The following is a 24,851-nucleotide window of genomic DNA, read 5'->3' as shown; positions in this document are numbered from 1 at the left end:
GTTTCAGTTTTGATCAGATTCTGCTGTCTACAGATTTGTATTATTATTTCATTTGTTTTTGCATGTGTTTTTTATTGCCACTAAAGCAATGCATCCACGAAATGTGATATAACAGGATTTTAGCCCGCACAAATTTTGTAATAAGTAAAAAAAAATGAGGTAATGTACTTCAAATATGTGTAACAGCTCTTGCATGAAAGTAAGATAAGAAAGTTTACAAACATAAGAAAGTTTACAAACGAGAGGAGGCCCCATTCAGCCCATCTTGCTTCTTTGGTTGTTAGTAGCTTATTGATCCCAGAATCTCATCAAGCAGCTTCTTGAAGGATCCCAGGGTGTCAGCTTCAACAACATTACTGGGGAGTTGGTTCCAGACCCTCACAATTCTCTGTGTAAAAAAATGCCTCCTATTTTCTGTTCTGAATGCCCCTTTATCTAATCTCCATTTGTGACCCCTGGTCCTTGTTTCTTTTTTTCAGGTCAAAAAAGTCCCCTGGGTCGACATTGTCTATACCTTTTAGGATTTTGAATGTTTGAATCAGATCGCTGTGTAGTCTTTTTTGTTCAAGACTGAATAGATTCAATTCATTTAGCCTGTCTGCATACGACATGCCTTTTAAACCCGGGATAATTCTGGTTGCTCTTCTTTGCACTCTTTCTAGAGCAGCAATATCCTTTTTGTAACGAAGTGACCAGAACTGAACACAATATTCTAGGTGAGGTCTTACTAATGCATTGTAAAGTTTTAACATTACTTCCCTTGATTTAAATTTAACACTTCTCACAATATACCCGAGCATCTTGTTGGCCTTTTTTTATAGCTTCCCCACATTGTCTAAATGAAGACATTTCTGAGTCAACATAAACTCCTAAGTCTTTTTCATAGATTCCTTCTTCAATTTCAGTATCTCCCACATGATATTTATAATGCACATTTTTATTGCCTGCGTGCAATACCTTACACTTTTCTCTATTAAATGTAATTTGCCATGTGTCTGCCCAGTTCTGAATGCTGTCTAGATCATTTTGAATGACCTTTGCTGCTGCAACAGTGTTTGCCACTCCTCCTATTTTTGTGTCGTCTGCAAGTTTAACAAGTTTGCTTACTATACCAGAATCTAAATCATTAATGTAGATTAGGAAGAGCAACCTAATACTGATCCCTGTGGTATTCCACTGGTTACTTCGCTCCATTTTGAGGTTTCTCTTCTAATCAGTACTTTCTGTTTTCTACATGTTAACCACTCTCTAATCCATGTGCATGCATTTCCATGAATCCCTACTGCGTTCAGTTTGAGAATTAATCTTTTATGCGGGACTTTATCAAAAGCTTTCTGGAAATCTAAATAAACCATGAACCATGTCGTATGCTTTGCAATTATCCATTGTCGATTGTTGCATCCTCAAAAAAATCAAGCAGGTTAGTTAGACATGATCTCCCTTTCCTAAAACCATGCTGACTGTCTGTCTCCCAAGATACTGTTACCATATAGGTAATTTTCCATTTTGGATCTTATTAGCATTTCCATAAATTTACATATAATAGAAGTCAGGCTTATTGGTCTGTAGCTACCTGGTTTGGTTTTGTCTCTCTTTTTGTGGATCGGTATTACTTTACTTTTGCTGTGTCCCGTGTTGTTTGTACAGCAGCATTATATTTTTAAAGATGTTGCTGACTCTTTTGACATCTTTAATCACACATCATGGGTCATAAATTAGCCGGGCAATACATTTCTCAACATTTACTCAGGAGGTTCGGCAGGAAACAAATCTCTTCTCAGGATCGCAATGTATCCAGATCACACTCCCTCCTGCAATATTGCTGGCTTTCTTTCCCATAAGAAGCCACTCATTTCAACCAGAGCACCAACATAGTTGCAGACGGAAGCATGAAAGGGATACACTACGATATTTAAAATAAAAATAAAAAAATCTTAATTCCCTGGTTTAATTGCCAATGATGTGTGAATAAAATAAAAAAAATCTAAACGAACTGGAATAAATTAGAAAAAAATTATTCCTGTGACATGGGCAACAAAAGTAATGTTTCTTGTGACATTTTAAACATGGTAAGTACAATCGGTATTTTATGAATATTTTATTAATTTTATGAATATGGTAAGAATTTAAAAAAAACTTTGAATGACATTGAAACCAGTTAAACATGTCCAAAGTAATACATATTTGACTGAAGTCACCTTAGAGAATCACAGTCACTGAAAGTGATACAGGTAAGAAGGTAAAAAAACACATTTAAAGAAAAACAACCACTCAAAACATCATTATTCCAAGGGACCGTATTCAGTCTCGATCACTGACAGGATAGATGATCAATGGGGCTTCATTTTTCTGCTCAAAGAGACCCGGACTGAAAAATGGGTAGATTTTCTCAGTGAAGGTGTCACTGAAAGTGAAGATGTGAGATCTGGTCTCCACATTGTAAAATGACACCTGACCTTCCTCATAATCCAGATATACCCCCAGTTTCCGAGGCTTCAAACTCAGAGGGAGAGGAGTTGGGGTGTTCGTAAGAGCTCTGAACCCACTTGAAATTCTAAGCCACACAGTCCAGTAACCATTCTCAGGGCTCACTATAATCATCCCTGTCCTGTTGATGGATTCTTTGGCCACTCCTAAAGTCCACTGAGTCTTCTCCCCCACCTCCACTTGCCAGTAGTGTCTCCCTGAGGTGAACCCCTGCTTGCCCAGGACACTGACAACACGATCAAATCTCTTTGGACTGTCAGGGAGATCATGTCGTGTGTTTCCATCTTTTACTTCTTTCCTGTCCTCAGATAGGATGAGCCATGGGTTTGCTGTATCAACATCCAGAGTCACGTCAACTGTAAAGGAGCGAGAGAGAGAGGAGAGGAGACCATAATTCTCATATCAGTCTACTAATACAAACTGTATGTGGTGGTATTATTATCCTTTGCTGGGGATGAGCCCCCTTGCAAGGGTTATGGTGGAGGCAGTCATACGTATGGATGTCACACTTCATATTCTCCAATATATACCTGGTATCCAATTGCACTAAAATATGGTATTAACTTATTTAGCATAAGCTATTGAGTATCAGTTTCTGGGGATATAGTGGGGATCCAGTCGGTCCGTACATACATACATCCGTCCCTCTGCATCTCATACATTTTACATAAATCTGGAGACTTGCTTATCAAATTGTGATGAAACATTTCATTGCTAATTCTTATTCTCTACTATTCTCTACGTACTGTTGATATACATCCTGATAGCTCTACAATGTGACAGGGATGCATGTTCCTGGCATACATGTTACTGTATCAGTTAGGAAGGCCTGGCTGTTCTGTATTACAGCTAGGTGTGAAACCACACCGGGCCTCACCTGCGACTTGTTTGCTGACGCAAGCATGTGGAAACATTTTGTGAGTAGGGACCAATAATGTATACATAGTTTGCAAAACAGAGACCAGTTGAACTATTTATTTTTTTAGCATTTCTCCAGTTAGTTGTAATTAAAAATACAGTACCTGAAGCACTCCTAATCCATTTCCACACTAGAAAAGGGAAAAAACAGAATTGTCAATCAACAACTGTAAGTGCATGTTAACTTACTGGAGCATAAAGAATAGAAGCATTACAGCCAACTCATTCTACAACCCTAACACCTGCAAGCTGCCCGTACCAAAACAAAGGATTTGATGTATGTTGAGGTCAGTTCTCTTAACATCATGCTCCTAACACTAGTAAATCATTGAGGCTATATTTTTTTCACAGTTATTATGGATTTCATTATTTCTGTGAAACGTACGCATTTCTGAATGAATAGTGGAAATATACAATTTTTTTACTGGTTAGAAATAAATACAGCTTGGACGGCGCCAGTTCGTGTCCAGCTTGTGCAAAGAGGCTGAACTTTGCTGGGGACCCGGAGGGGATGTCACATTGGCTCAGACGATCCCGCGGTGGAGAATGGGGGATGGCAAACCGGCAGGGATTGCTTCTCCTCATTGCGCAGCAGCGAACCCTACTGGCCAGACATCGAGCACATTCAGAGTGGATAAGAGGCACAGCTGATCTCTATTCTCTGGATCGGTAGCCTGCCCACCACTGCTCTGGATTGCACGATGTATAAACGATTCTGGCTTTAGGCTTGTGAGATTGAAGGATGCCCACAGAACGTCTGTGCTGTGTGGGGACTCGCTGCGGTGAGGAGAAAAAACATAATTGGACATTCCAAATTGGGGGGAAATAAATAAAAATAATAATTGGTCACTCTAAATTTATAATAAATAAATACAGCAAACGTTTCCCTTATTGAAAAAATGCAGTGCATTTAGAAAGCTGGCAGCCAGTTTAGTTTGCTTCCATTAAAGGATTGAACACACTGCATAGAACAGCACAATTTTTTTACAATGTCTTCAACGAAAAAGACCCAAGCTGCATCAAAGAATGCAGGAACTATGAAAAAGACCTAGGAGTTTATGTTAACTCAGAAATGTCTTCATTTAGACAATGTGGGGAAACTATAAAAAAGGCCAACAAGATGCTCGGATATATTGCGAGAAGTGTTGAATTTAAATCAAGGGAAGTAATGTTAAAACTTTACAATGCATAAGTAAGACCTCATCTAGAATACTGTGTTCAGTTTTGGTCACCTCACTACAAAAAGGATATTGCTGCTTTAGAAAGAGTGCAAAGAAGAGTGACCAGAATTATCCCGGGTTTAAAAGGCAAGTTGTATGCAGACAGGCTAAAAGAATTGAATCTATTCAGTATTGAACAAAGAAGACTATGCGGCGATCTGATTCAAACATTCAGAATCCTAAAAGGTATAGACAATGTCAACCCAGGACTTCTTTGACCTGAAAAAAGAAACAAGGACCAGGGGTCACAAATGGAGATTAGTTAAAGGGGCATTCAGAACAGAATGTTGTTGAAGCCGACACCCTGGAATCCTTCAAGAAGCTGCTTGATGAGATTCTGGGATTAATAAACTGTAACAAACTTACCTAGCGTACAATAACCAAACACCTAGGCCATAAGTGTATACTAGCACCGAACATAAAACATTCAATACCACAGTCCCAGCAGGTAAATCAGTACAGCAAAAAACAAGGATTTCACGAGAACCAAGGGAGTAAATTTTAAACAGGATAGGTTTATTATATCTATTTGTATATAGTACTAAGAACAGGTGTACCCTGGCGTAATCAGAACAGCAAGTCTTAAGTAAGATCAGAAATCTGGCAAATATCAACCCTGATTCAATGGTAAGCAAACTAAACATTCAGGTTAGTAGAACAAACAATATCAAGTAAAACTATTAGTAGAAGAAACTACCCGGTATATCTTCAGATAACCCTTCAAGGAGCACACCAACACTGCATTGCTAATCACATAAACATGGCAATTGGAAAAGACAAACATACTTTATTTTTTATATATATATATATATATATATATATATATATATATATATATATATATATATATATATACACACACACACACACACAATATACTAATATGTACAGGCCTTTGTACCGATACATACAATCACAATACTAATTTATAGCAAAACCATTAATAATCTGCCTCGCTGTTGGAACTTGAGTAAGCAAAAAAGAAAGAGAGGGAAGGAGACACCAAAAAAATACAGGCAGGCCAACCACTAATCAGGCTGTTCATTCTATGGCCCACGCAGTTGCAATAGTTATATACAAGTGTATGAGTATTTAAAAGTTTCAGTCCCAGACTTGATATTAAAACGCACCCAGAAAGTAACAAACCAAACCAATAAAGTTCTAGAAAAATAACACAACAATCCAGCAATCCCAACAAGAACTCTCTTCAAACAAAAACCCGAATGGCCATTCAAAAAATATATGTAATCCGAGCTGCAGCAAAAAATAGAAAAGGATCGATCTCACCCGGTTGTAATGAATCCGTGTGCAAGTCCTCCAGTTCATACAATGTTGGGAGTTGCCACTTGCTTGAAAATGTTTTCTCTCGTTCCGTTGTCCCGTAACAGCAGTAAAGTATCAAAATAAATATATAAATCAAACCAACTGGATGAAAACAGGACCCAAAACGGGAATATTGCCCAACGCGACTGAGCAGCGTGTGGGAATAGCTATTGCACTAGTATTAGTCGAACCCGCTATAGAAACTAGTAAAAAACCAAAACAATGTTGTTTGACTAAACAAAGATTAGAAGCATGCTACACACAGACTAACTTTTTTTTTTGCCGTTTGAACAGGTTGCCTGTAAATTCTCTCTCTGACTCTCTAATAACTCCCTCTTTTTTCTCTCTTCTCCAAACAGACTTTCAAAACCTTTTTTATACCCTATTACTCTTGAGCTTTCAAACAAAGGAAGCTCCGCCAACAATTATGGAAAACAGTCACAGCCAAAATGCCTAAAAAGAATTAGTCTAGGACGTTTCATGTGTCTGTTATTTTTATTTATGTTTTATTTTATTTTGTTTTGTTTGATATTTCACTGATGGTGAAAACAGAATGTGTTTAAAAGGTGGATATAAAGAACAAAATACTCTGCAATGTAAGTATTTAAATATTTAGGAACATATGTTGTACAATTACTGTCAAGAAAAAATATCAATTTTGAATGTGACATCACTATTTTTCTGTTTTACAAAATATATTGTTTAATCGTGACACAGTGAAATATCTATTTCTAGACCGTAAAGTGACGTGTAATAAGCCATTTCTTACCATGAAAAATATACAGCCAAGGTAATAACTTCTACAGACAATAAGGCTCAAGCAGGTTGATTTAAATATGAGAACGTAAGAAAATTACAAACAAGGCCATTTCTGTCCTATCTATTCTCACTGGGTTAGTATTGTTTACAGTATGATAGATCAGCAATGCATTCGTAGTGAGACTCATCATTTTAGGTGTTTTTTTTATTCATTTTAGCAGCCACATGAGGATAGTGGAATAACCCAGACGAGGATCACAGCACTCTATGATCATTCCTGGTCTATTCTGTTTATATACAGCAGTGTGCACATCTATTAGAACACCCCATTGCTTCTGTAGTTTGGATTTGTTGTGCGCATGAAATCACACCACTGTAACCGAAAATCTTGGAAAATTGTCAAAATAGACAAAGTGATTGCCTAATTTAATTGATGGATTTAATAGGCCACACATGCAATTTACTTAAAATAGTAAGAGAAAAGGAACACAGAACCACAAACATTTTCATGCATGGGTGCCTATTGTTTCTATATGACTGATTACTGAGCGGAAATTGAAATTCTCACACCCTGAGGTTTGCATGCAGGTACAAAGGATATAAATGACAAATCTTGTGGTTTTCTTATAAATGTGCACACTACTGTACAAGAATAACTATGGAAAAGAATGTATATTTAAACCTAATTTAAAAGCTGATATCAGAGACTTGCTTTTGTATATTAAGCTCTGCATCCATTTAGGAACAAGGTATAATCTGTAACAGTGCGATCCGTCAGCCGATCTTCCCATAGGAATGGGCCAGTAGGTAACTACTAGCCAACCAACCCCTAAATCTACCCCCTACCCCTAAACGTAATGTCTACAACTAACCTAATCTCAACCCCTAAACCTAACTGTGTTACTATTAAAGTCATTTTGACTATTATTTCAACACTGCTTGTTTAGCGCCCTCTAGCGGCTACTACATCCGACGTCCATTAAAACGCTTGATCCAGGTACCTACTGGCCCATTCCTATGGGATGATTTTTGCTTGATAATGGCCCATTGAATCGACTGATCTCAATCAGATCGGGTGGATTCGTCCACTCATTTCTGTCATTGGATTTGAGTGAATGCAAGACAGATTCACCCAGGACTTTGCAAATATGAAAATGCTTGATGCTTGATACCTCAACGCTTATATATGAATATGATTATTTACCAAGGATCCCACTTTCATTCACGTTCTTATAGTTCTTCTGTAAAGCAGAGAAGGTTTTGTCCATTTCTTTCTGTTGATTCTGCAGCTTTGAATACTTCTCAAAGAGGCTTGAAGACTGAGAATTTCTGAAAACTGAGAAAAATGACAATCAGACAGCGTCTCTTCTTAACAAATACATTGTGACACTATCGTGACTGGTAGTAGTGAATGCATTAAACCCTGCATTTAACACAATCAGCCAATCAGCTTTCAGCTCTAGTGGGCAGATGGCAGATGCCTGCTGCTATGTCACAGCATCAAATTTAAAACCAATCCGGGCAAGTATCAAGGAATCATTATAACTGTAAGGTGCATCTAGGGTTTAAAGAAAATAATGAGAAATGTGTTTTCTAATAGTGATAGTTCCCTCTCGATGAAGGCTCTACCATGTGATCGTTGACCTAGACTTGGCGTATAACTCCCATCATGACCAGCCAGCACATGGTAGAGCCTTCATCGACAGGCACTATCGCTTTAACCTCTCCTTTACGCACCTTCCTAGCTCTGTTCTCCCTCGTTAAAGTACATATAGCAAACAAAATATTTCCACTAACTGCCATCACTTCGTAGATTTCACTATATGAAAGAGGCACACATTATGTTAAACTTGCATTTGATTTTCCATGATACTTTCTACATTTCTGAACAATAAAATTGGTGAAGGTATCTTGCAAGTCTTTTCCACGCTGTATTTCCCGTTGAAGGACCTGTAGAGAGGAGGCGATGAGACGAGAGAGAGCCATGCCAGGAAACCTGAAATGAGTGGTTAGAGAGATAGGAGGAAAACCAGGTAGAGCAGCACCTGAGATCCCCAGATCAGAGAGAGGAGTGGAGAATAGCATGATCGACAGTGTCAGAGGCAGAGGAGGTCAAGGAGAATTAGAATGGAGCAGAGGAGAGAGTCAGTTATAGAGATGAGGAAGGTCTGCAGGACAGAACCCGGATTGAAGATGGTCAAGCAGTTTTCAACTTTTCCTCAAGAATATTTGCCAGGAGAAAGATGTTTTTCTTGTAAGCATCGCAGTGTCTCCCCTTCCTGCTCCCTCCTGCAGCAATGCTGGTGCTCGGACTGAAATGAGTGGCACATTGTGGGAAGAGAACAGGGATGCAGGAGGGAGTGTGATCTGGATACCCTGCGATCCTGACAAGAGCTCCTGAGTAAATGTATTGCACAGTTCATGCGTGACCCATGACTTAAATAAATATATGTAACATGTGCCTTATTGACGCACTAGCTGTTGCATTGCTATTAGGAACCTGACAGCTGGTTTAGTTTGAGCACACACTGCATAGAGCTGCATGATTTCTTTAAAATGTCTTCAACGAAAAAGACACCAGCTGCATCAAAGATGGAAAATATTTCTACTAAAGTTTTATTTTTATTTTTTGCTTGATATGGTGAAAATAGAATAAAACATGGACATAAAAAGAATATTCTTCAATGTACAGTTTTTCAGGTAAGCATTTAAATATTTAAGAACATTTGTTTTATAATACCTCGAGAAAATGATACATTTTGAATGTGACAGCGCTATTTTTCTGGTTTAATAAATATTATGTTAATCGTGAAATACCGATTTTTAGACCGTGAAATATCTGTTCGCATGAAAAAATACAGCCCTGCCCATGACGTGCGATTACAGCTGAGAGCTGCAGCACAGGATACAGCAAAGCTAACTTTGTTTTGTACACTTTGACCACAATTTAAATGAGTGCTAACCAAGGTTTTCAAATCAATGTTCTTACCAGCAGCAGCATTATAACTTCCCCCTTTTTAAGTCTTTGTAGTATTTTTACGGCAATTTGAAATACTCTAGAGAGGAAAGGTTACATCTGTTTCCTCAATCAATGTGTTGCAGTTCACTCACTTAAAAAGAGGAACCCATGACAACGTTAATAAAGCTAATAGGAGGTAATAAATGTGTATATAAAACATGTGTTAGCACCCCTTTAATTGCAGATGTATTAGAACTCCCCATTGCTTCTGTTTTGATTTGTTGTGCGTATCAAATCAAACCACTGGAACTGAAAATCAAAATAAGCAGATTAGTGATTGTCTGATTTATTTGAGGACTTTAATAGGACTCAATCTGAACAGACTCCTCTGGGAATTCTGTGCTGCAGAAAGTCAGACAGACACCTATATGCCAACAAAACTTTAATAACTATGCACTATGGACTTCAAACAAATCTGAACTGCAGACCTCGGCTCATAGTGGGGGAACTAAAGATCCCTTGGAAAGAACTACAGTTACCTCCAGGGGACAATGCTCTCAGTCTGTGGCTTTGGGCATTCTAGTCCCCTGCTGGTAACTGTTCTTCCCTCAAGGCAGAGTAGGGGAGGAAAGGGGGAAATGTAGTCCAGGGGGTTGAAATGACTACATCCCCCAGAATACCTTGAGGGCTAATTGGCTGTTGAGCCAATAATGAGGCGCACCTGGTCCTAATAGAGAGGGGTAAAAAACCAGGTCTGACATGTTTGTTTAGAGAGAGTGTGTGGCATGTGGAGAGACTGGTGTTGTCAGACAGAAAAGCAAGTGCTGTGTGATTTAACTTGTAAATGGCTTAGCCGTCCGGTTCTATAGACTTTTGTCACAGAGTTTGTTTTATTTAAATCTTTTATTTGTTAATAAAAGTGTGCAGGAAAGCACTGGACTACAGTTTCTGTGTCTAGGTCAACTATTTAAAGGGTGCAAACTAGCCTTGGCTGTGGGCTATATCACAATATATTTGTGAATCAGTGGTTGAAAATTCTGGCCTGTGATTGGTTAAACCTCATCATAGGAGGAAAATAGATTGAACTATTGTCCTAACATCCTTACACCACAGGGCAATAGTCTCTGTCTGTCATGTGATTGGTTCACATCACTGTCAGTCCCACCCCTTTTTAAAGGAACGCCTCTCTCCCCTGCACTCTTCACAAGAGAAAATGGCTGAACACCGATTCTGTGAGTTAATGTAATTAACTTCAAAACATACTACAAAGGAAAGATGCTCCAAACACTAAAATGGGGATTAAACGTCACTGTCACTATTTTCTGAATTCAAACAAATTCAACTCGATGAAAACAAATGTGACGGGTGGGATATAAACTGGATTATGCAGCAGTCAGCAAACCAGACGGAGAAAAACTGCTAACTATACGATATGAACTTGAAAAACATGATTTTATGTATTTCTGTTATTTATTTATTTAGTGATGGTGTATCAGCTATATTTAAACAAAATATATAAGTTTTATTTACTATCCAGCCTTGCCTCACTTATTTTCTTGACTGATTCATATATTAAAGATGTACTGCAGACTCAGCCATAATGAAAATTTAAATGCCCCTCAGGAAGACTATTGTTACCTCCAGGGTGCAATGCCCTCAGCCTGCAGCCCCTGTCAGTAACAATAGTTTTCTCTCAGGTCAATAATTCTCTCCTCTAGCTCTCCTCTCCAGTCCATATTTAATATATATATATATATATATATATATATATATATATATATATATATATATATATATATATATATATTCCAGAATGTTCCAGATTTGTATGGATCCGATTCTGGAATGGCAGTAGAATGCACTGAGCAATGTTCCGTTTCCACTCTGCTCCTTGCTGGGTGTTTAATACTTACAGATGACACTGAGTGTGATGATCGTTGTCAGGATCCACAGCACTGCAAAGGCTGCTGCAGCCCACCTGAAGGAACGTGGTGTCTTCGGGGTCTCCTTCTTGGGAGGCCTTGGAGGTGGTGAGGCTGAGAATAAAGATATAGCACATGGGGTGAGGCCTCCAGCACTGACAAGCTTCATCAATTCAGTTCCCTCAATCTACTTCATAGCTCATAGCTTCATAGCTCACCGGGATGAGTTGCTCTTCAGCCATGATGCCCTTTTGGTACTGTGGTGGTGACCAGAACTGAGCAGAGCCTCACCAGCGTGTTATACAATCTCATCACAACCTCATTACAAAGTTCTGCAAACTTTTGATTAAACAGCAAAGTGTTCGCTTTGCCTTTTTTGAACCTGGGTAGAGTAGGGGCATGGGAATGCAGTATCAGGGGCAGCAGGGTTTTGAGCCTGGGTAGGGTGATGCATGGAAACGATGTATTAGAGTAGAGGGGGCCAGCACCAGGATTCTCCTGACAAGCTCAAAGCAGCTCAAAACCAGGTGAAGCAGATTTAGAGAAACATGGTAAGAGCAAGAGAACCCAAACTCAAAGAGAATCACAAGAGAGTGCAGCTACTGCTGAGAAAGTGTAAGAAAGTGGATTTTAAAATCCTTTGTTAGCACTCCTTTCAAAATAAACTTCCCACATGCCCTCTACTGAGACTGCACAGAGGACTTGACTTACTGGAATCCAGGACCTGCACTTACTGTAAATGCATTGCATCATACTAGTAATACAGTACATAATTACATGGCAAAACTGAACAAAAATCCCACCATAATGTACATTTTAGCAGACTAATTTTCTACCCAGCAGTAACCTCATTAGCTACTGTAATATTATTAGACATTTTTAATTAGAAATGGGTCCCAGAGGTAAAGACCGGTGGCGCCCGCCAGATTTCTAAAGTTTGTTTTAATTTTTGAATATCAGCAGCATTCAGAACTTCCTCTTTACCATTCTGAGTCAGAAGGTGTTTAAATAAAGCAGCCTGTTGGCTTATCGTGGTTGACAGTATGTTAGCGATTCTTTCTCGGCAAGCCTTGTGGTTAAGGTTGATTTAATTTGTTTATAAAACCGAAAGGATGGATGCTATTTCTTTGCTTCCAATAACCCTAACAAGTCTTTAGAGTTTTCTGTTGCTCAAAAAACTGATCTGAGTATATTAAAGCACAGAGATACCTGCTCACCCCGGATATGGGTTCAATGTTCACGCCCACTCGTCACTTGATTGGTCAGTGTTGTGACGTGCTTCCACCCATCCCGCTTTGGCCTGCTTTGGGAAAGTGTCCAAAAAAATCAGGGCAGCTCGGATTGGCAGCCAATGCAGGTTGGCTAAATGAACAGTATCAGGGGCAGCAGGGTTTTGATACCAGGTAGGGTGGGGCATGGAAACGCAGTATCAGGGGCAGCAGGGTTTTGATCCCGGGTAGGGTGGGGCATGGAAACGCAGGATCAGGGGCAGCAGGGTTTTGAACCCGGGTAGGGTGATGCATGGAAACGCAGGATCAGGGGCAGCAGGGTTTTGAACCCGGGTAGGGTGGGGCATGGAAACGCAGGATCAGGGGCAGCAGGGTTTTGAACCCGGGTAGGGTGGGGCATGGAAACGCAGGATCAGGGGCAGCAGGGTTTTGAACCCGGGTAGGGTGATGCATGGAAACGCAGTATCAGGGGCAGCAGGGTTTTGAACCCGGGTAGGGTGGGGCATGGAAACGCAGTATCAGGGTCAGCAGGGTTTTGATCCCGGGTAGGGTGGGGCATGGAAACGCAGGATCAGGGGCAGCAGGGTTTTGAACCCGGGTAGGGTGGGGCATGGAAACGCAGTATCAGGGGCAGCAGGGTTTTGATCCCGGGTAGGGTGGGGCATGGAAACGCAGGATCAGAGGCAGCAGGGTTTTGATCCCGGGTAGGGTGGGGCATGGAAACGCAGGATCAGGGGCAGCAGGGTTTTGATCCCGGGTTAGGTGATGCATGGAAACACAGTATCAGGGGCAGCAGGGTTTTGAACCCGGGTAGGGTGGGGCATGGAAACGCAGGATCAGGGGCAGAATATAATCTGAAGATTCCACGGGAGCTCCAAATTCCACGATTTCCGAGGTATTCCGTTATCCGCAGATTAGGACTGACTAATGATGGGTGTCAAAACAAGAAAAGGGAATTAAAAAGCTGCCCCTCCAGTGTCCAGGCCTCACAGCTCAGATGCCTCTCTTGCAAGTACAGTGGTACGGTATTTGGATTTTCAGTTATTTAAATAACATTTTAATTCATTTTTACAGATCTGGAAAACGTTTTAATACAGCAACTTCCTCTGAAATAAAAGTCACTTTCACTTACACACGCTGTAGTAAAATAGTGTTTGTCACTCACATGCATTGATATTTGCAATGCATTCAACCCTTCAGTTTCAAGAAAGGATGCAAATGCTCAACTTGATAAATGGTTTAACAGGATAGTCCACTATGTGATAGGCTGCCCTGTTAATACACTTTATGCTACCATGTTTAAACTTGCCATGCTTTTCCCCTGGTTATTCTACGCATTTCCCATAGTTTACCCTGGTTTGCCATGTTTATTAATATGCTTTACTATACAGTATCTCACTATTCTTTACAGTGCTTACCTGTGCTTTACAATGCTTCCATGATGCTTGATTACACTGTACTGTGCTTTTACTGGGGGAAACTTTAATAAGGGTTTGTTTATCCTATTTTAATATGTTTTAACATACCTCTCTGTGCTTTACAATGCTTCCCTATGCTTTACCAGACCTCTCTGTGCTTTACAATGCTTCCCTATGCTTTACCAGACCTCTCTGTGCTTTACAATGCTTCCCTATGCTTTACCAGACCTCTCTGTGCTTTACAATGCTTCCCTATGCTTTACCAGACCTCTCTGTGCTTTACAATGCTTCCCTATGCTTTACCACACCTCTCTGTGCTTTACAATGCTTCCCTATGCTTTACCAGACCTCTATGTGCTTTACAATGCTTCCCTATGCTTTACCAGACCTCTCTGTGCTTTACAATGCTTCCCTATGCTTTACCAGACCTCTCTGTGCTTTACAATGCTTCCCTATGCTTTACCATGCCTCTCTGTGCTTTACAATGCTTCCCTATGCTTTGCCATAATTAGCTGTGCTTTACAATGCTTTCCTATGCTTTACCACACCTCTCTGTGCTTTACAATGCTTGCCTATGCTTTACCAGACCTCTCTATGCTTTACAATGCTTCCCTATGCTTTACCATAATTAGCTGTGCTTTACAATGCTTTCCTATGCTTTACCACACCTCTCTGTGCTTTACAATGCTTCCCTATGCTTTACCAGACCTCTCTGTGCTTTACAATGCTCCCCTATGCTTTACCAGACCTCTCTGTGCTTTACAATGCTCCCCTATGCTTTACCAGACCTCTCTGTGCTTTACAATGCTCCCCTATGCTTTACCAGACCTCTCTGTGCTTTACAATGCTCCCCTATGCTTTACCAGACCTCTCTGTGCTTTACAATGCTCCCCTATGCTTTACCAGACCTCTCTGTGCTTTACAATGCTTCCCTATGCTTGACCAGACCTCTCTGTGCTTTACAATGCTTCCCTATGCTTTACCAGACCTCTCTGTGCTTTACAATGCTCCCCTATGCTTTACCAGACCCCTCTGTGCTTTACAATGCTCCCCTATGCTTTACCAGACCTCTCTGTGCTTTACAATGCTCCCCTATGCTTTACCAGACCTCTCTGTGCTTTACAATGCTTCCCTGTGCTTGACCAGACCTCTCTGTGCTTTACAATGCTTCCCTATGCTTTACCAGACCTCTCTGTGCTTTACAATGCTCCCCTATGCTTTACCAGACCTCTCTGTGCTTTACAATGCTCCCCTATGCTTTACCAGACCTCTCTGTGCTTTACAATGCTCCCCTATGCTTTACCAGACCCCTCTGTGCTTTACAATGCTCCCCTATGCTTTACCAGACCTCTCTGTGCTTTACAATGCTCCCCTATGCTTTACCAGACCCCTCTGTGCTTTACAATGCTCCCCTATGCTTTACCAGACCTCTCTGTGCTTTACAATGCTCCCCTATGCTTTACCAGACCTCTCTGTGCTTTACAATGCTCCCCTATGCTTTACCAGACCCCTCTGTGCTTTACAATGCTTCCCTATGCTTTACCAGACCTCTCTGTGCTTTACAATGCTTCCCTATGCTTTACCAGACCTCTCTGTGCTTTACAATGCTTCCCTATGCTTTACCAGACCTCTCTGTGCTTTACAATGCTTTCCTATGCTTTACCAGACCTCTCTGTGCTTTACAATGCTTCCCTATGCTTTACCAGACCTCTCTGTGCTTTACAATGCTCCCCTATGCTTTACCAGACCTCTCTGTGCTTTACCATGCTTCACTATGCTTTACCACACCTCTCTGTGCTTTACAATGCTTCCCTATGCTTTACCAGACCTCTCTGTGCTTTACCATGCTTCCCTATGCTTTACCAGACCTCTCTGTGCTTTACCATGCTTCACTATGCTTGATTATGTTTTGCTGTGCATGAGGCTGAAAGCTGAGTTTAAAAGTGTAAGATATGTGCCTGCTCCTTGTTTGACTGATCTGCTCCCTACAAACACATGGACGATTCCCTGACTCTCCCTACAATCCAAACAGATTCCCGCATGCCTGCTGGCATTGGAAACACACCAAATCATTCTGGAAAGGGTATCTGAGAATATTGTTTTATCACTGATCATCATGTCAAGGATATCACATTTGACAGTGCAAGCATTAAAAACCCTCAGTAATTACCTGTTTGCACGCCAGGTCCGAGATTGAGAGCTGAGTAGACAATATCCATCTCCATAGCTAGTGATCTTAATGGGAATAATCAGCCGTGTCTGATCTGAAGAGGAAGTCTAAGATCAGCCGTGTCTTATCTGAAGAGGAAGTCTAGGCTCTTTTTTATAAGCTAGGCTGAGGTTAGTGTTGGGGGAGGGATCATCACTTAATAAACCCTCCTCTCAGTCTTTCTTTTATACCAAACCTAAAGAGAAGGCAGGCAACCTCCTCGAAGTATTCAGAAGGCTACACAACTACCAAACATGCATGTCAACCAGAACACATGTATTTTACAGTAAGCGTCCAAAAAACAAACAGACAGACCATGGATAGCATTTCCCCTGTGTGGTATAAATTTCATGAGGAAAAAAACTAGTGTTTTTCGCCCTTGCTGTTTTTTTGGAGTACAATTATTCAGCCCATATTGCTCGTTTGGTTGTTTGTAGCTTATTGTTCCCAGAATCTCATCAAGCAGCTTCTTGAAGGATCCCAGGGTGTCGACTTCAACAACATTACTGGGGAGTTGGTTCCAGACTCCCACGATACTCCTAATGGAATGGGTAGTGAATCATATTAACAGCTGGGCCATAAATAAGGCACTGTGGCTTTGTTAAAGAACATCATTCAAGCTGTCCAAATACAGTGCAGAGAGAAGGGCATTGGGAACATGTTTGAACCTCCAGGTAACCCAACCATCCTCAGAACCCTGGTGCAGAGATCAACTCACTGACCTTTACCCCTGTCAACTCACTGACCTTTACCCTGTCAACTCACTAACCTTTACCATGTCAACTCAATGACCTTTACCCCTGTCAACTCACTGACCTTTACCCTGTCCAGCTTTTTTAATTTTTGAAACTCTCCATCAGAATCCTAAATTCAAACTATGCGAGAATGTTTATAGAGTTTAATGGTTTAAAAGCATTTAACAAGATTATTATTCAAATCTATATTGTGTGTATACTGCATAGTGTAGCAATCTAGGAGGATGGAAGTTTGGGGGAGGGCATTCTGATTGTGCTGATTGGCTGGCTTTATTTTCACCTGTGCCTGTCTTATTGCTATTGGAATAATTTCACTTGAGTCATGAAAATCGGTTTAGCGAATCACATGGTTTATTTGTTTGATTACATATTTGATTTTACTCATTGGTTATTAGCAATACAGAAACACAACAATTATTACAACATATATTTCTAGACTAAATATAGTAGTCTACTAGTGATGAGCTTACAGGATAGGTGGCCATATCTACCTGAACCCGGAGCACTCTTTCAGGTCAGGACTGGAGACTTCTTATTCAACTTCAGTAACTTCAGCCCCTTTCACACTGGCACTCCGACCCGGGTCCCGAGCCTACCTGGGTCTCAACCCGGTGTCATGTGGGTCGGCTAAGCCATTTCACAAGCAGAGTCGACCGAGGCTCACAGAAGCAAGTCCACAATGTGCTTACGAAATGACCTGGAAATCCAGCTTCTCGGCGCTGAATCCTCGGCCCAAATGTTGTTCAGAGCACACGCTGCTTCATTGCTCCATGACATTCCTGCAGCGGTCTGGCTCATGGTGTGTTTGAATATAAAGAAAGGCGGAAATGAAACCTTTATGGTGGTGTGGCTATTTGTCATGTCCTCTGCTTACAACCTCCCATCATGCACTCTGTCTCGCTCGACCCGGGTCAAAGCGTGTCGACCCTGAGGTGGGTCGCTGACGACTCAGGTCAGCCCGAGTTAACCCAGGGTGACCCGGGTACGTGGTTTCACAGGATGCTCCACATCACACACAGTAACCTCTCTCAAAAACCCGCACCCACATCTGCTTCCACCCTGCTTATGTGCATCAACGCCTGCACCCTGACATTGTCTCTTAAAATACTTCACAGTGAATTACACAACACCGTTATATCTTTTATGAATTTGACTAAGACAGAAAATAGAGACGGTACAAAAGTAGAAAAGATTCATATAAAAATAGCACAAATCAGCAATCAATAATATTCAGATAATATTTTAGCTTCAGTGTAAATAATGATTACATAGAAAGTATTGCATTTAATCAACTGTCTGTAGCTTGTGTTTCCTCTAGGAAATAATGATCTTAAATCATTAACCAAACAACATGAATATGGAAGCAGGATAACTGAGTAAATATGAGTCAGTATATATTAGAATACAAACAGCAGTGAATTCTAATTAATAACATGTTAAATCTGCAAGTGGGAGGGGGTTAAGAGTAGAAGAACTGAAACACATTGCTAGGAACCACAAACCTTCCCTTTGGAAGCTCCTCAGCCAGCGTCTCTGTGGCTTTGCTGTGAATTTGATGTGTTTCAAGGTCTAGGTGAACGATCCCCGTTTTATTATGAACTTCTACTTGTCCACGGAGTGTTACATCTGCCTTGAGGAGCTTGCTGAGAGATTCTGTTTCGGCGCAGTTGCCATACGGCCACAGTTCTTTTTTATTGTTTCCTGTATAACAAGGCTTGAATGAGACCCCTCTGAATATAGTAATGCAGTTTGTGCATGGAGCTTTTTCCAGATAGCTGTCTGTTTTCAAGTCTCTTTGAAAAGCTTCGCTTATGACATCTTTTGGAAGCTTGATGTAAGCACCTTCATCTGCAAAGGCCACGGCATACGCCACTGCTGGGGTCCACGGTTCCAGACACGAGAGCGCGATCATGACCTTCCGCTCTTTCAACCCCTTGCAGGACAAGGAGCCTCCATAGAAGTTAGGGTTAGGGTTCAGACCTTTTAGCCCATTCCTTTCATAATGACACATGCAGATGACAGTGGCCTCCAAGGTGTAATAGTTTGAATGTGTCGCCTTTTTTGGTTTTGGCACACTCAGTTCTTTTAATAAAGCCGACAGATACTCCATTACGTCTTTTTGATTTTGATTGCCTTTAATCAGCACAACCTGCATTTTAAAAGGAAAAATCATTGGATTTGGTTGTAAAAAGCTTAAACAGATTTTTTTTTGATAGATTGTCTTTTTTTCTCGAGTGTTAGTAGAGAAGCAGAAATCGACACAGTATTCAAAGCAAATGGAAAACAAGTTGGTGTGCAGCTAAAGAGAGATTAAAACACAATCTTTGCAAATACTTTAGGAAAGAAGATCTTATGAGAAAGAAGGGCACCACAGACATGTGTCAGACAGAGGAAGAGATCTCCACTGTAACTGCTGGTGGATGTCTCAGAGGGCAGGACAATGTCAATTAACAAAGCAGTGGTTCAGGCAGGGAACTCTCTCTTAATCTAAATCAAATCTCATAAACATTTGCCGTTGAATAAACAACAAGTCCAATGATCAGTAGAAAGGGATTTGTCTCTTGCATCAATCTATAACGTCCCTGCTGTGCGTCAGAGTTCGTCTCCTCCTCCGCAGCCTTCATCTGTCTTTTTGGCTTTGTCTAAGAGGGAGGGCATCTACCCTGCCCCCCTGCCCATAGCTTCCCTACGGTCAGTCTCTCCACTTATCAGCAAGCTCATTTATGGGCAGGGATACCTCGAAAGGTGAGGCCAAAGAATTTGGTGCAGATATAACATAGTATTTGTCTAGTCCAAGCTTCAAGAAATATATTTCTATCTGACTGAACTTGAATTGCAGAACATAGCAAGTGGATGAGACAGAGGGCAGGACAATATCAGTGACAGTTTGCAAGATTATACTGACCGCGTCAAGTAGGATGGAAAAAGGCGTGCGGGTCGGCAGGTGTTTGTTGTATTTCTCAAACGCTTCTGGAAATTTTTTCTTAATTTCTTCCCCCACTATGTCGGTAAAGAATTCCATAGGATCAATTTTCACGTCATTAATGTTGCCCAAAAAAAAGATGCTGTGTAGCACCTGGTGAAGAGACAAACAGAGACAGTTTACAGATAAAAAGCTTAAAAAAACAACACACAGACAGAGCAATTCAATACCCATTTACAAAGGGTTAGAATGCAATGGAAAACCGCCAGGTTACACAAAGGCACTACATTCATGAGGCTTAGAGCTGCAGTCCAGTCTGAACTGTGAACAATTCATAATGAGAGAATCACCCAGCACATTCATTATATCAGTGTAAAACTGAATGGGATGCTACGGCTTTACAAAGACCGTATTTATACAGCCTCACCTCAGCCATGTGTCCACGGACGAGTGTTTTATGCTCGGTGTAAATTTTCAGAAACTTCAGGATGAACCTGTTCCCAGATTTCACCAGGCTTCCTTCATCCTTATATTTTTTTATTATAAGTTCCTGACTGAAAGATCAAGTAAAGTTATGTTCTAACCTCATTCCAAAAGCTTTTTTTTATTTTAAATGTATATAATGTATATGATTCTATTACAACCACATCTTCAGAAATCGTCACTTCCTTTACAGTATATCATATTTGTCAAATGCTAGAATGCAGATAGTTGTTTTTTTTGCTGATTACTTCCACTGATTAAAAAAGTTAACAGGAAATGGAATTTGTGTTTCTGCTTTACACACCACAGAGGCGTGCTGTTAGGATCCCATCTGATGGCACCACAAATCTGTATGACCACCTGTCCACCCAACCTGTCTGTCCATGTATAACTCCTTGTTATTTCCATGCTGTTTTTGTTAGTTATAAAATAATAAAAATGGATTTACCTTCTTGGATCAAGTGTCTTGGCTGGTGGGTTCTTTATGATTAATAGAAAAAAGGATCAACATTTTAATTTTATATTGTGATTAAATAATACCAACATAATTATAGAACCAAACACATGCGCATCACTATGACCTCCACCCACTGTATGCGCTTGTACAAATATAAGTTTGACGTGCATTTGTGATAGCGGGCCTACAAAGGGTAAGAAAAAATAAGCTCCCCCCGCCCCCCGCCCCCGCCCCCCCCCCATCCCCCATCCCCCATCCCCCATCCCCCATCCCCCATCCATCATCCCCCATCCCCCACGACAGGGTGTGTGTGTTATCATGAGCTATCACCACTCCTTGGGGGCGTTGTGAGGCACAAGACGAAGTTGAGTCCTTCAACCGCCCAGGAAGAGGTGATATCTCCTGATAACGCACAGACCCTGGAGAGTATTATTGCTATTATAAAATGGGTCTATGAGTGTGCTGTTGTTGGTAAATAAAGACGTCTTTAAACTTTTTAAAAAATAATGTTTATTTGTGTAACCTTCCACTGAGAGAAAAAGTAGTTCCACAGTAACTAAAATTGTTAACTTAACAACAAAAGGATTTTAAACAGTTTTGTAGGATTTCATTTTTGGGGCTTCGATAATGGGTTCTTGTTTAGGCTTTGTAGATATTGAACTGGATGTTGCCATTCATTGTTTCAACTTGTATGTCTGGGTTTTGTCCAGTAGATGGAGCTTATCTTGGAAAATGGGTTACTAGTTTTTAGAAATAAAGATATAACACGTTTTTTTATTTAAAAATTAATATAGTTTTTTTTTTCCTAAATATATTACTACGCTAGGAGAAATAGTTCCAATAAATGTAACAGTTCCAATGAATTTAATAGATAAACAAATTTAAATAATAAATTTAATTAATTCAAATAAATTAAATAAATGATCAGAATATTTTCAGTGTTTGTCTCATGAAGTTGACTGTACCAGGGAATGTACAGTTTTCTCAATTCAATGGCTGGTCACACAGCTGGACAGATTGTGCAGTAGGGGGCGCTGTTTGGTGAGTAGGGGAGTTTGTTTCTGCCTTGTGTTTATGAGTTGACGACGGTACTGCAGAGAGGATGTAACTCCAGGACTTCCTGTCTCTCTCAGCTGGTGCTCAAAAGCTTCTTGAACTACCTTATAAAACGGTTTGGGAGATACCTGCGTCCAGAGTACCGATGATTTAAGTTTAAGTCTGTTTGGGATACAGCAGGGTGATGCTGTGACTTGTCGTCTTGTTGTCGCGTGTAAGTTTTGAGGACAGAAACGAAGACGCAGTTTGCTGTTTTAAAGTGGGTATCTGAAATTAGGTGCATAGATCGTCCCATTGTGGGAGAATTTAAAACACGATTCAGACCAGCTCGCAAGCTTGTGTAGCTGCTATCTGAATACTGTGTGCCAGCTGATGTTATCACTTCAGGAAAGAATCGTATTAAAACTGTGTTTCTCTCAGTGTTAGGTGCAGTTTTCCAGTCCATATTATTTTTGTTTGTGCTGACCAATCATTAAAAACGGACACAGCCCAGGCGGTTACTTTTTAGTATTCTGCTCCTCTTTATTGGCTTCAGTTGCATTATTTTCAGCAGTACTGACAGAGAGCTGTCTTGTAGTACTCACGGTTTCATTTTTTTCCTGACCTTTTTTCTATAATTATTGAACTGTTGTGGTCTAAATCCTCCCGGAACGTGCGGACACTGGAGTCACCAAACAAGTTAAAATTTACATGGAGGTAGTCTGACATTTTTTTTTATTGATGGGGAAAAATGGCGGCCAATTCCAAATATATATTTTTAAACCTCTCAGCGTAATAATATCTGTTTGTCAAAAGTCTTATTTGCTGTGACTTGTTTTTACCCATTGGTTGCACTGTAATAATTCAATAGCTTGGAATGCCTATCAGCCAATCAGGATGCAGATATCTCCCAACCCATTTTATAATTATTAAATAAACAGGAAAATAAAACTATTGGTTAATCAGATTGTTTCTGTCTTTACTTGTATTTGTATTGCAACTGTGGTACCATTCAAAACAGCAAATTTGAAAAGGGAACTTGAGCTGACATCTTCAGACAGAAGGGGTACAGTTTTAAGGTTGAACACTACTAATCTGAACTAAAAGCCTAGGCTAGGGAGGCGCGCCTCACAGTCTGAGAACCCCAGGGAATAATATTAGCAGCTGGGGACGCATTTAAAGGTGCATGCAATATGCGGGACTGATAATACTATACAGGTACAATCAAATATACTTACATGTGCCATGGCCGCGGTTCCCAATTCTACACTGCAGACAAAAGAAAAAAAATTTAAACATTTTTTAAAAATACAGAGTGAAAAAAACACCCGAAAATATCCTAAAAGGCTGCAGATATATTATTTCAGTATGCAATGCTTTAACATACTAAAATGAGATTCAACTGCAGTTCGGAACCTGTTTACTAATGCAGCCACATATCTACAAGTGGCAGGTGTAGCGCTAAAGGGGTTCTTATTAAAAATGATGCTAAAAGTAAACCCCATGGTATTTGTTTCCCTCTTGTATGTGAAACTGTAGCACAGCATTAGAATTCATTTAAACGTGAAGCTCTTAAACACAATACTGGACATTACTGTACTTACAAAAACACTTTTCCGCCCTGCTCAAAATAAAATAAAATATGAAAACGAAACAGATGCACGGCACTTCCTGTAAAGAGGATGGAAACCTTACTGTAAGACTAATGTTGTACACGATAAACGAACAAAAACAGCAGAAAAACAATGTTTACCAGCGTTTAAAGACACTTAAATGAACATCGTAGACGTGTCACAAACTGACACTAGACAACCGTCTGTGTTGTGAACTTCACTGTTTTTCTTTCGACCCCACCTCGTATACTAGTTGTGCAATACCATTGGCATTTTACAGCCACAAGGGGGCGCAAGAGAATAATATAATCACAGTACCGCTTATTCACTGTAAGTCTGCATGGACAAATTACAGGAAATTACACAGAAAAGAGTTTGATCCCCAAATATCTGTAGAATACAACAGCATACTCTATATCTGCTGTTCTCAGAGGTCTAATAGATTACTATAACATTGTTGTTGCAATAATATTATGCTTCTCATATAGTAACTCTATGGTGTGCTTCACATGTAACTGCTAGGATTTTCAAGATCAAATCTTACATAAGAAAGTGCAGAACGAGAAAGGGCCATTCGTTCACCTTGATGCTGGCGTGATCCGTTACCACTCTGAAGAGGATGAAGAAAACCCCATCAGATTGATATGGGGAATAAAACCTCTGGGAATCCATGGTTAGACGGATCTATGTGGTGTTCATGTGACAAACAAAAAGCCACACGGCACATTGTGGTACTAGCGCTATGGTAGTACAGTGTAGGAAACTCCATTCAAAACAGCAGGACTGTTCTCTAATCTAATACACTAATATGTGTAGCTCTGTCCATTTTTATTGATTTTACAGTATAAGATTTAACCTATTTGTGTTGTAATCTTTCTCTAAAGTCACTTTGTGCTTAATGAGTTTATCATCTTTACCATATTGTAAATTGCTGTGTTCAATGTACTGTATGTAAATAGATTCTGTAGCAGATTTTCAAAACTGCAAAAGGCTCTGTGTCCAATGAGAACCAGGACCCCACAGGATACTCCTCAATCACTAGAAATACTCATGAAGTGATAGATAAACAATGTTTCAGCTTCTGGCTTCTTCAGACAGCATGGTGCAAATAGCTAGGTTGACTGATGTTGTTTATAAATGC

The 24,851-nt window shown here is 40.3% G+C and overlaps 2 protein-coding genes across 2 annotated transcripts; both read right to left on the bottom strand.

Moving 5' to 3' along the window:
- Positions 1-2,134: 2,134 nt before the first annotated feature.
- On the bottom strand, positions 2,135-16,665 carry LOC117434211 (E3 ubiquitin-protein ligase TRIM39-like). Its single transcript, XM_034056840.3, has 5 exons — positions 16,406-16,665; positions 11,580-11,702; positions 7,912-8,043; positions 3,510-3,536; positions 2,135-2,843 (listed from the first exon to the last, which is right to left on the bottom strand). Exons 1-5 carry the CDS (start codon positions 16,458-16,460, stop codon positions 2,302-2,304), a joined length of 879 nt encoding a protein of 292 aa, XP_033912731.3. The 5' UTR covers positions 16,461-16,665; the 3' UTR covers positions 2,135-2,301.
- An 836-nt stretch (positions 16,666-17,501) lies between these two features.
- On the bottom strand, positions 17,502-24,821 carry LOC117972100 (uncharacterized). The gene is made up of 6 exons (XM_034920384.2): positions 23,851-24,821; positions 23,336-23,366; positions 21,054-21,085; positions 20,550-20,676; positions 20,105-20,275; positions 17,502-19,348 (listed from the first exon to the last, which is right to left on the bottom strand). The coding sequence occupies exons 2-6, from the start codon at positions 23,342-23,344 to the stop codon at positions 18,659-18,661; spliced, it is 1,029 nt and encodes a 342-aa protein (XP_034776275.2). The 5' UTR covers positions 23,345-23,366; positions 23,851-24,821; the 3' UTR covers positions 17,502-18,658.
- Between the last annotated feature and the right edge of the window lie 30 nt (positions 24,822-24,851).

The sequence above is a fragment of the Acipenser ruthenus genome, chromosome 41 (assembly GCF_902713425.1).
Source record: "Acipenser ruthenus chromosome 41, fAciRut3.2 maternal haplotype, whole genome shotgun sequence".
Taxonomy (NCBI): domain Eukaryota; kingdom Metazoa; phylum Chordata; class Actinopteri; order Acipenseriformes; family Acipenseridae; genus Acipenser; species Acipenser ruthenus.
The sequence above is the reverse complement of the archived record's forward strand: the minus strand, read 5'-3'. Positions and strand labels throughout refer to the sequence as shown.